The following is a 12,650-nucleotide window of genomic DNA, read 5'->3' on the forward strand; positions in this document are numbered from 1 at the left end:
ATGGTTCGATTATTTCTTTCTGCAGTTCCATTCTGTTGTAGAGTGTAAGGTGGCACTACCTCATGCATAATCCCTTCTTTCTCACATAACATGTCGAAGTCTTTCAACACATATTCCCTACCATCATCAGTCCTCAAAACTTTGAGCTTTCGACCACTTTGTCTTTCTACCATAGATTTAAACTTGACAAATACCCCGATCACCTCACTTTTCTTCTTGATCAGGTAAGTCCACAGTTTTCGACTGATATCATCTATGAATGTAACAAAGTATTTGTTACCTCCATTCAAATCCACCTGGATTTGACCACATACATCAGAGTATATGACTTCAAGGATTGCTTTCAATGTTGATACACTGACACCTGGTGTGATGTGTGCAAGGAGTATTGCGTTGTGTCTAAAGGCTGTTGAGAAGCCTGGTGTATGATTACGTTGCATGGTATCTGAGGTAAACCTGAAGCCTTCTAATGATTAGAGCCATTTATTTTGGTCTTTATAAGAGTCTTTCAAACTCTTGAAAAAGACTTTGAGTTTTGTTGTTGCTAGTATAACTAAGGTTTGGACTATTATTGGAGTTTGTGAAGGTCATCAAGGAATGTTTTGATTATCGAGGAGCAATAATGAAGTCAGAATCAAACTCATCTTTGTGCTCTATGATAAGGGAACTGGTATCCAATCAGATGTTATAGTATCATATCAACAGGTGTGGAGATCACTATTGAATAACAGACGCTCTGGGTACTAAACAAATGTGTAATGAACACATATGTTTGGAACCTACTCTTGATTTGGAAGATGCATCTGGGCTATATTTCTAAGATTTTTAGTTCTAGAAAACATATCTTAGATGATTGAGTTGATGGAATAATGATCAACCTAATGGGTACTTCATGGTTTATGTGGTCTATGATCCAAGTAAAAGTACAGAGGCTGAGCTCTAGTGTCTAGTAGATATTTGTTATCTCGGCCAGGTTCCTTGAGCATGAAGGCCAATAAAATATACATCCTTTATGATATCAGGCATATTTCTCTAAGAAGCCAGGTTTGTATGATTTAGTTCATGTGAAACAGGCTCTGTTGAGTTGGAACAAAGAGAATATTATTATAGGTATGCACCAACCACAGCCTGTCCTACCCCAATGGAAGAAGAGATATTTTCCATTTCTCTTAATTGGAAGATATCGAAAGAATTTTTTATCTAGAAATAAAAGTTATTAATAATTGATATTATGTTAGGCTCACACACAAACAAAAATATATTCATGAAGAACAAAACTAAGAAAATAATTTACCTATATCAAATCTTAAAACTGAATTTTAAACAAATTCTTACTATGAAAACATAACATACTGGAATAAAACACAACAGTCGGCAATACAAAACATGTCCATCGTCATATATATTTAGTGGAATATTGGAGTATGCTATTTAGTAGAATACTGGAATAAAGCATATTGGAATAAAGCATACATGTGAATCATCTTGCTTTTATATATAACTGGCAGGGGAAGAAACAGTAGAGAAAATATATGTGTTTTATGAAACTTTTAGATTTCGATTTTAATATTTATAACAAAAGTTTTGATTTAAATATTTTAATTATAATTATAATATTAAATAAAATTATAAACATATAAAAGATTTTAGATCCGTTTTTTAAATTTATCTTGAGTTGGGCTTGGTATGATATATATATACTCCTTGTGAAACAGTACCATCTCTCCTATTTAAGAAAGGGTTTTCGAGCGCTATTTTACTTCTTGTGAGAATATCACGCACTGTTTTTAGCTTCTTTTTGTTTCTTTTAGTTGGAAGACGATGGCTGAAAAATACGTAGGACGTGCAGTGGGAATAGACCTAGGAACAACCTATTCTTGTGTTGCTGTGTGGCTTGATGATCATAATAGAGTTGAGATTATTCATAATGACCAAGGCAACCGAACTACACCTTCTGTTGTTGCTTTCAATGATGATCAAAGGTTGATCGGTGATGCTGCTAAGAATCAGGTTGCATCTAACCCACAAAACACTGTGTTTGGTATACTTCTATTCTCTCTACCACTTCATGTACTTCATGTTATTATTATAATTTTAAATAGCGTCGGCATCATCATTAGTTATATTGTCGATGTTGTATTCTTGGTGTTCTTGTCAGTAGGGTTAGGGTATTATGCAATTGCTATTTAAGTTGGACAAATTATTGATAAGAATAAACTGTGTTTCTCTTTTCAGATGCTAAAAGATTAATTGGTAGGAAGTTTAGTGATTCACTTGTTGGAAAAGATATATTGTTGTGGCCATTCAAGGTCATTGCGGGTGTCAATGACAAACCCATGATTACCGTTAAATATAAGGGTCAGCAGAAGGAATTTTGTGCCGAGGAAATATCATCCATGATTCTTTCAAAGATGCGGGAAGTTGCAGAGGCATATCTGGAGTCGCCCGTCAAGAATGCTGTTGTTACTGTGCCGGCTTACTTCAATGACTCTCAGCGAAAAGCCACCATAGATGCTGGCGCCATTGCAGGCCTTAATGTTATTCGGATAATCAATGAACCTACAGCTGCTGCAATTGCATATGGTCTTGATAAGAGAAGAAATTGTGATGGAAAAAGAAATATTTTTGTGTTTGACCTTGGTGGTGGGACTTTTGATGTGTCTATCCTCACAATTAAAGGTGATGTCTTTGAAGTAAAAGCCACTGCCGGAGACACTCATCTCGGAGGAGAGGATTTTGATAATAGAATGGTGAACCATTTTGTAGAAGAGTTCAAGAAAAAACATAAAGTGGACATTAGCCTTAACCCAAGAGCCTTAAGGAGGTTGAGAACTGCTTGCGAAAGAGCAAAACGGATACTCTCATTTACCTTTGTAACCACAATTGAGCTTGATTCTTTATTTAATGGAATTGACTTCTCTTCATCAATAACTCGTGCCAAGTTTGAGGAAATTAATATGGATCTCTTTAATGAATGTATGAAAATTGTTGATAGTTGTCTGAGCGACTCAAAGATCTGCAATGGTGATATAGATGATGTTGTTCTTGTGGGTGGCTCATCTAGGATTCCCAAAGTGCAAGAACTGTTGCAAGACTTTTTCAACGGAAAAGATTTGTGCAAGGGTATAAATCCGGATGAGGCTGTTGCTTATGGTGCGGCTGTCCAGGCTGCCATTTTGAGCGAAGGCTTTAAGAATGTCCCAAACTTGGTGCTGCGAGATGTTACCCCATTATCACTTGGTATCTCAGCAGACATTGATCATGTCATGAGTGTGGTGATTCCTAGGAACACTACCATACCTGTCAAAAAGTCTAGAAGGTATACTACAGCTAAAGATAACCAATGCATTGCCCCGATTAAGGTTTATGAAGGTGAGAGAGCAAGAGCCACAGACAACAATCTACTTGGTGAGTTCAGTCTTTCTTGTCTTCCAGGTGCTCCTCGGGGTCAGCCCTTAGATGTATGCTTTGATATTGATGAAAACGGTGTCCTAACTGTTTCCGCTAAGGAAGTATCTACAGGCAATACAAATGAGATCACCATAACCAATAAAGAAAGGTTGTCAGCCGTCGAAATTAAAAAAATGATTGAAGAAGCTGAAAGATACAATGCTGAAGATAAGAAATTCTTAAAAAAGGCCAAGGTAATGAATGCATTGGATAAATGTGTTTATAATATGAAGAATGCTTTAAAGAAGGATGTTAATTTAAAGCTCTCCCCTCAAGAAAGTGAGAAGATTAATAATGCAATTACGGTGGCCACAAATTTTATTGAAGGGAGTAACAAAACGAATGAAATAGATGTTCTTGAGGATCATCTAAAGAAGCTGGAGAGCATGTTGAAACACCTTGTAGCCATGACTGGCTAGTCGTATTTTTCTTTAATATTTCAAGTGATATCTTTAGGTTGATTGTTGATCTCTTATAGTATTCCAGTTTATGATAATACTTGCATTGAACATTTTACTTGATTGTTTCTATTTTGTCTTGTTTTCTAGTTTTAGTAGCATCTTGGAAAACCTTACTTAGAATTTTAGTTACTTTCTAAACACATGATGTTTGAGTTTTAGTTACTTCTTGTTGGTGGTATTTTCTGGTTTTTGGTTCTTGGAAAACCTTAAGTGTGTTTTCCGATGGTTCTGCATAATTGACTGTGAAAAGGATTTAAGTGGAAAAATATAAATGTTAAACTCTGAAATATGTCATCCAGTAGGAATTCATTAAAATATAGCACCAATTGAGTGCCAGTTTGTTCGTTAACATGGACCTGTGCAAATTTAAAATCTCTACAAAAATAGTTGTCTTGACTTATCTTTAAATATGATTGAGAAGCATATCTTCACCTGTTCACATTTAGATGGTTAAAGAATCTCTTAACTATTCACTCAATAAAATCCATATATGCTTGCCTTGACCTTCTGCTTGTATATGCATGAAATGTTTAAGCAATGCAAAGGGAATAAACTAATTTGTTGGTTTCATACATTGAGTGAAAAAAGTGAAGTGATAATTCTTCATGTTAGTCAATATTTCCGACTCGATTTATCTTTAAGTAGACTACATCCATAACCAATTAATGGCGGGTCCTCTAATGCTAACAAGGATCTCCATATTGATACTCCAAACCCCGACTTCATGCAGTCAAATGAATATCAAGATTTGGTTCTAGTTTCTTCACCACTCATTAGCAACACTTATCATTCTTAGCCATGTTCCAGGACTTTAAGGTTCAAGAACAAATTACACTTCATCAATGGTGCATTCCCTCGACCACATGATGAAGTTCACAATTTCATCGCTTATGATAGGTGCAACACAATGTTTGTGTCTTGAAGCATCGTGTCTGGATCAACAATTATGTTGAATTAGAGATTGCTCAAAGCATTTTTTGGTTGGAAAGTGCAACTGAAACATGAAACATGGAGTGAATTGAAGCATCATTTTTACCAAGGAGATGCCTTCGGAATCTCAGACATTCAAGAAGAAATTTGCACTTAGTAGCAAGGTGATTCTTTTATTTAATCTTATTTTACAAAGCTTCAAAAGCTATGGCAAGAATAGGAGAATTTCCGTCCTAATCATAATCGTCATCATTACGTAATTTTTTTGAGGAAATTCAGATGAATTCGGATGTTTAATGACCAAAAGGCATGTAAAAGTGTGAAGAATTGAGTAAAAAGGCAATGCAGGAAAAGAACAAAGACTTAGTGAAATTTGTGAAGAAAACCAAGGATTTGATTATGGAATTCTCACGTCTGCGATGTATTTGTGGTGCAGTGAGACTTGCATCACAGCACGATGAGGCGCTTTTTATAACGTCCTAGACTACTTTCAGGATTACCGACTTACCCCACAAAGCAACACAAGTCTCTTTAGCATGCTTTGTCCTCACTCACACGCTCTCCGGGAAACTTCCTAGAAGATCACCCATCCAAATACTACTCCAAGTCAAGCACGCTTAACTATGGAGCTCTTATTTATTAGGCTACCGAAAATAAGATGCATCTTATTAGATTTCCTTCAACCATGCAGTCTCATTCCCGTGCATATTCATTTTCCCGCTCATTCCGGTGTGAATCATATTTTTTTCCCACAAGCTTCCAAGAGCCGCTCATTGTCTTTCCCCGTGCCCCGACAACCACTCCCTCCCTTTTTGGCCTCAGGCGTTACACTTTTGGATAACACTAAATTTCTTTGTGAATTGGTCCTTTGAATTCGCTGAATTTTACAAAACAACAACTTGGAGAAGTGTTTTAAGTGTTCAAGTTAATCTAGCTTGCTAAGTTGTATGGAATTGCATAAGGGACACATGATGGACACGATGTCTCAGCATGTGGTATGAACTCTGGGCTTTTGCTCAACACGCCTGACTGTTGTGTTTTTGAGAATTATCTATAGAAGATTTGTTACAGATTTTATTGTTATTGTTTAACAATATAATTAGGCAATTTTTTTGACAGTTGAATGAAGAATAATTCAGACTTAAATTTGAATTTAAATTGAAACAAACCATATCTTATACGAGAGATTTAAAGAACAAATAATACTCAACATATTGTGCTTCAATTCTGCACAAAATCAAATCAAATGTCTATAAGGAAAAGCCCATAATCATTATGCTATATAAGGAGCTATTTCCTAACTTTAAAACATGGATCATTGAAGATCAATAGTTTTTAGGATTCTAAAGAGTCCTTATTTTATGTACACCACACTATGTTTCAGTTACTTGGCATAATTGTTGGCTTTTCTAGTTTAGTTGTAAGATTCAACATCACTCATAATTGAGATTGAGGTTGATCAATAGGGTTTAGTGATTGAAACTCCAAACACTTAGGGTTAGTGTTTGAGAGAAAGTGAGGTGGAGAACTAAATAGAAAGTCATTATGTAGTGTTAGGAAAAGGCATTGGACAACATAGGGTTTGTTGTTGCTTGTAAGACTAAATGTTCTAAGCTACTAATAGTGAATTTTCTTTCTTGGGTTGGAAGTCATCCCTCCATACAAAAGTGTAGGTTTCATCGAACTGGGTTCCCAATTGATTATGTTATTTACTACTTATTTGATCCATCTTATTGTATAAGTGTTACTTTGATATTGGAGTAACTTGTTGGACCAGTTGTTCTAACATAAAGTTTGACATTTGTCCCTTAAGGAATAAAATTCAATTGGCATTAGAGCAGGAACCCTAGCATGTTGAGTGAGCTCCAGGGAAGATAAATTCTACTCTAATGAATACAATTAAAGATGATGGATTAGTCAACAAACCACTTGTTTTGGATGACACCAACTATGATTATTGGAAGTCAATGATGATTGTTTTTCTCAAATCCACGTGTAACAAAGCATGGAAAGCTGTGATAAAAGGATGAAAACATCCAGTGGTTACTTCTAAAGATGGCACAACCAAATTGAAACCAAAAGTTGATTGAACTAATGTTGAAGATGATGAAGTTCTTGGAAAAGTTTGCCAGAAAATATGTCTGAAGAAAAGCTTGCCAGAAAAATTCTCAGATTGTTGCCTAAGAGGTTTGATATGAAAGTGACTACTATTTATGAAGCTCAGACTTGAGCCACATTAAGGTCGATGAACTCATTGGTTCCTTACAGACATTTGAGACATCCATCAATGTCAGGGATGAAAAAGAAGAACAAAGGTATATCCTTTGTTTCTAACACTAAGGAAGAAGGAATTCAAGATGATAAAGAAGAGAGCTTGTCATGTGCTATATCTCTTCTTAGAAAAAATTTAATTAATTCCTTGAAGCATCTTGAAAAAAGTGGAGGACAAATTTCCAAGACAAGAGGTCTAACATTAGTCTCGAGAACAAAAAGGTAAGAGTGAAGATAAACCAAATGATGAAAGGGGTACTCGGTGTTTTGAATGTGAAGGGTTTTGAAACATTAAAGCATAATGTCCTACCTTTTGAAGAGACGGAAAAATGGATTATCCATCACTTTGTATGGTTATGAAAATGAAAGTAAATAAAAAAATGCCAATCATGTGATGGCTTATTCTGGCTATGATGGCCATCTTCGTGTTGATAGGAGCGACATGCTCGTAAGGGTCGCTACGTCCATCAAACTTAGCCAAGGATAGAGGTTTAAAACCCTCTAGAATAAGGGTCCCCCATATTTCATCCGAGAGGGGCTAGGGATCCAACTATTTTATCTTTTCTGTGGGATTGACCTCCCGTTGGCACTATCTGATGTTTTGAACATCACCTTCCAACATTCTGTTGTAGCATCGTAATTCATCCATGGAGGCTCACATCTCTGCCATGATATCAATATCTCTTGTGCCGATGGTACCCTTAGGATTAAGGGATGGAACTATTCTATTCACCATGTCTGGTAATGGTTAGAAGTTGAATGGTTATCATAAAGAGGCGTGGCCCAGGTTAATTTTACCGAGCCCCACTGTGGATTCCACTTTACTGTCCAAAAAAGTATTGGTGTGTACGTGTTCCCCTACAAGGACAGGGAGACTCAGAGACCCTAGTAGTTATATTACGTGTTTGGGGGTTAGGGATAGCTCACGGTGGCGAGTAGCCCTATACAGTGGTTTTTAAGGTTGTTTAAGGGACCAACTTACGTGAGGTGAGAGGGTCTGCTAGTGGGTGGTGTTGCTGGGTTACAAGCATGTGATTAGGGAGATATTGTTAGGTTTGCTAAGAGTGGAGTGCTCTCTGAGTAGTGTTAGATAGTAGTAAGTGTGTATGACTTGGGAGATCTATACTTTCTTCCATCTGGGGAGAGATGGCTAAATAAGCTATTTTGGGCCGGGTTTGTAAAGTTAGTGGGTGATTATGTCCAACCTTTATGACCAAGAAAGTTGATAGGTCACCAATTCTACATATATTTCATCAATTATTTGACAAAAATCTGTTGTTTCAGTAACATTGTGGTTTGTCTTTTTATTGTTTTGTTTAAGTTATTTCGTCTTTCGCAAAAATGTGTCTTTGTACGGTTGTTATTTGAATTTTATATCAAGTAGATGCTTTTGATATCTTGGTTTAGTAGTTATTTATGATTTCAGATGTAGGTGAAGATCTTCAAAATAAGTAGCGCAAAGACGAAAAATTTATGAATTCTCAGGGTCCTGATACGGTCCCTGTCAGGAAAAAGATGGAAAAAGTGAAGAAGGAGCGCGCAGGCAGAAGACGAGACGGGTGCTCGTGTCAAATTGGCTGAGGCACGAGTGTTTTAGAGCGAGTGGGCAGAACCTGACACGGGTGTCTGTGTCAGCTGATACACTCAATAATTTGGTTTTTTGAGTCTTTCAATTTTTTGATTCATTAAGGGCGTTTTAGACATCTTACATAACTGAGGAATGACCAATCACTATTTTAGACCTAGTTTTTGGAAAGCATTGGCATCTTGGATCATATTGAAGAGTTTTTACAGAGACAAGAGGAACGAACAACAGTTTCGGAGAACGGAAATCTTCAAGGGCAATTGCAATTGAAGATCAAAGAAGTCCAGAATTTTTGTAATGTCTATCATCTCTTTTGTTAGCTCTTTGAATATTATTATGAGTATCTAAACCCCCCAATTCTAGGGGGTGTCCCTGAATTGATATTGTTATGAATCCTATTTCCATTATTCCATGTTATTTAAGTTTTATGAGTTTACTTTATTGTGCAAATTTCTTAATGTTTTTTCTATTGGACAAATAGTTAATGATTCACAATTGAGATTTAGGTCGGATAAACAAACTCAACGCATTTTTCACAATAATATTACGGTGAAATCGCTTAGGAATGAGGATTTAACCATAGTAACCGTTTAATTCTTAGTAAAAATATTTATCGGCTTGATGTTAACTTTAATGGCTAAGAAATTAGGATTAAAGATAAGCATCAAAGGTTTTCAGTTAAGGAATTAAGGAAAACATTCTTGATTCGGTAGTAAACCATCCTAACAATATTTCATAAAATATGGCTTAAAAGTTGTTACACGACAATTCAAACACCTAACCCTAGCATGCTCTCTCATATATTCTAAACTTTTATTTTACGCTTTGATTTAATTTGTTATAATTTAATCTTATTCTCAAACAAACAACAAAACCCCATGTTCTTTTGTTCAATTGAATCATGGCTTAATTATAACATTGGTCCCTCTATTTTGTCCTTTTTTATTTATTTTGGTCCATGCTGTCATACCCCAAAATTTACCCAATCAATTCTCGTCTAATAATTTATCAAGGGTATTAAAATTAAGAGTTATGGGGTTTAACATATCTATTGTTAAACCCACGCTCTTATAAAACTATTTTTATTTATTATTGGGGTGTAATTAGCAGGTATTTTGGGCCCAAAACCAGTCAGTCCATTTATCTTATCACAAGGGTTTTCATTTTATTAAATATTATTACAAACTCTTATAAGAATTTTAGTATTATTAATTTTAATATTATTAGTATTAGATTATTATTATTTAACTAATTATTATTATTATTATTTTATTATTATTATTAATTTTTAAAAATGGAAAAATTTAGGTTTTTTTCTTTCGTAGGTTTTAACCTAATTTCTAACGCTATAAATAGGACCTTTGACAATCCTATCGGGGCCTTCTTTTCACTTTCACGTATTTTTTTCACAAATTCACACACACCCAAAAACTACGCTTTTCACACAACTACGTTTTCTACGCTTTTTTCTCTTCTCCCTTTGAGGATTTGTCTTAGGGTTTGTCTTGAACATGCCTAATCCGCCATTGTCGATTAACTGACAAGAGCTGACAAACCCTTTCCCCTTTCAAACGTAATTTTCAAACCACTCAAACACGATTTCAAATCATTCAAACTCAATCACAAACTCAAACATTTTTTGCCGATGATTAATCTATGAGGCCTCCTTTTTGAAAACCTTTTTTTTTCAAAACCTTTGGCCAATGATTTAATATGAGGCCCCCTCTTTTAAAAATCTTTGTTTTGGCCAATGATGAACATCTAAGGCTTGAATTTTAATGTTTTTTTTCATCTTTTAAAGGTTTTTGGCCAATGATGCATTGAGACCGTATTTTTATATACTATACACGTATTTTGGTTTAGCCATGGTCGTTGTTGTCTCGATCTGACAATGACCTTATCAAAACCTTTGAGGTTTTGCCCTCTTTGCCATACATAGTCTTTGACCTATAGTCATTGTTGTCTCGATCTGACAATGACTCTATCAAAACCTTGCCCTTTGGCCAAAGGTCCACCTTTTTTAATTTATTAGTCAACAATTGTCAAAACCTTTTTATAAAACCTAAAGGCTAAATGGGGGTCCCCTTGAGTATAAGGGAGGCAAAGGGTGCCTAACACCTTCCCTTTGCCTAATTAACCTACTTACCCAAAATCTCCTCTTATTTTTAAGCCTTTCTCACTTGCCCAAATAAAGTGGGTGGCGACTCCGTTTAAATGTAAATTTTAAGCAGGTTGCTACACTTGCATTTTAAAAACTATGATTTTAGTCCCTTTTTTAAGTTTTGTGTTGGATTTTAGCCCCCTCTATAATTTGAAATTTATTTTTAATGATGTGTCATTCAGTTTGCTGACATGTCAATGCCAAGTCATTTTAAAAATAATTCAATTCTTTTTAATATATGTTAATATTTTTATATAATTCTACTTTCAAAGCAAATATATGAATGATAAATGATAATAAATAACATATAAAATAAAAAAGGAAAAGAAAATAAAACTAAACAATAAAATATCAAAACCTAATATTAAAATACACTTAAAAATTAAATGAGTGAAGGGAGGCGGTTGATTTCTTTCCACAGCAAGAAACATGAAAACGTGAGAAAGGAGAGGTTTCAAAACTCAGATCTAGTTGATGGTAAAGCAAGAAATCATATGCGGTACTGGTATGAGATAGTGGCGTAGTGGATCTCTGTCGATTTTGGGGGACAGTCAGCCGAAAGTGGTGTTGGAGATTTGTGGCCGTTGCTCCGATTGGTTTTCTGGCAAAAGAAAACAAATGGTTAGATCTTTCTTTCCTTTAACAGGTTCGTTTTCTTTCTTTGATACTCCTCTTCTTCTTCTTCTCGCCTCTTTCTGTATCTCTTTCTACTTCTTTTATTTTGGAATGATCAAATCATCATTTGAAGGATGTTGATGTTGTATAGGGTGATTTATAGAGGAGGAAGATTAAGCTGATAAATAAAATAGATTTTTATATATTTTCTTTTATAATTTTTTCTAACTTGAAATCTGTTTTGAATTTGATGGGAATTGGTTCTACTTCTTTTCAGTTATGAGCAATGGAGATGAGAGGTAATGGCGATTTTAGAATGTAGAGTTAGGGTTCATGACATTTCAAAATAGAAGAGTGGATTCTAGTCTTGAATGTTGAACTTATTCTCTTTTTTAATTAGTTGATTTATTAAAATAGAAGAGATAATATTAGAATAAGATTTTTGAAAATTTATAAAAAAAACATTAATATATATATATATATATATATATATATATATATATATATATATATATATATATATATATATATATATATATATATATATATATATATATATATATATATAGGGGAATGCTATAACACACCCACTCATTTTAATGAAGGTGTGTATTAGCATGATGCACCTTCTTAATTTAAGATTAAATGCTCTTCTCTCTCTTAATTATGATTTATATAATTTTATTTTCAATTATTTTTATACATAAAAACTCATTTTCTCTCTCTGTTTTTCACTCAATTTATTTATGTCATGTAATTATTTGACATTTAACTATCAATTGAATAATAAAAGTCCTTTAACATTGCTCATTGTCATTCTAATCATATATTCTATTTTATTTTTTGACAAAAACAGTTTTGAAATTAAATTAATGCATACGTGACTTTTATAGCACTAACATTTATAATTAAAAGAAAATATGTTCAGTAATTTCTTTTCTTGAAATGCAGCTCATGGAAAAAATTTTCAACTTTTTTACTAAAACTTTAGTGTATGATAAAAGAAAACATTAAAAAAAACATTTTTACAATTTTTTTTAGGTACAATTAGTTTTTTTTAAATAAAAAAAAAACAACTTATAATGTTTTCTTTAACAAAAGAAATCCTTTTATTTTTGAGTAATCAATTTTTTTATAATTTATTTTTAAATAAAAAATTTCTTTTGTAATGTATTTC

At 34.0% G+C, this 12,650-nt stretch overlaps 1 protein-coding gene across 1 annotated transcript; it reads left to right on the plus strand.

The window, feature by feature from the left end:
* Window positions 1-1,821: 1,821 nt before the first annotated feature.
* LOC131640687 (heat shock cognate 70 kDa protein-like) lies at window positions 1,822-3,878 on the plus strand. Its single transcript, XM_058911070.1, has 2 exons — window positions 1,822-2,041; window positions 2,236-3,878. The coding sequence occupies exons 1-2, from the start codon at window positions 1,822-1,824 to the stop codon at window positions 3,867-3,869; spliced, it is 1,854 nt and encodes a 617-aa protein (XP_058767053.1). The 3' UTR covers window positions 3,870-3,878.
* The last annotated feature ends 8,772 nt before the right edge of the window (window positions 3,879-12,650 follow it).

The sequence above is a fragment of the Vicia villosa genome, unplaced genomic scaffold (genome assembly GCF_029867415.1).
Source record: "Vicia villosa cultivar HV-30 ecotype Madison, WI unplaced genomic scaffold, Vvil1.0 ctg.003272F_1_1, whole genome shotgun sequence".
NCBI classification, from domain to species: domain Eukaryota; kingdom Viridiplantae; phylum Streptophyta; class Magnoliopsida; order Fabales; family Fabaceae; genus Vicia; species Vicia villosa.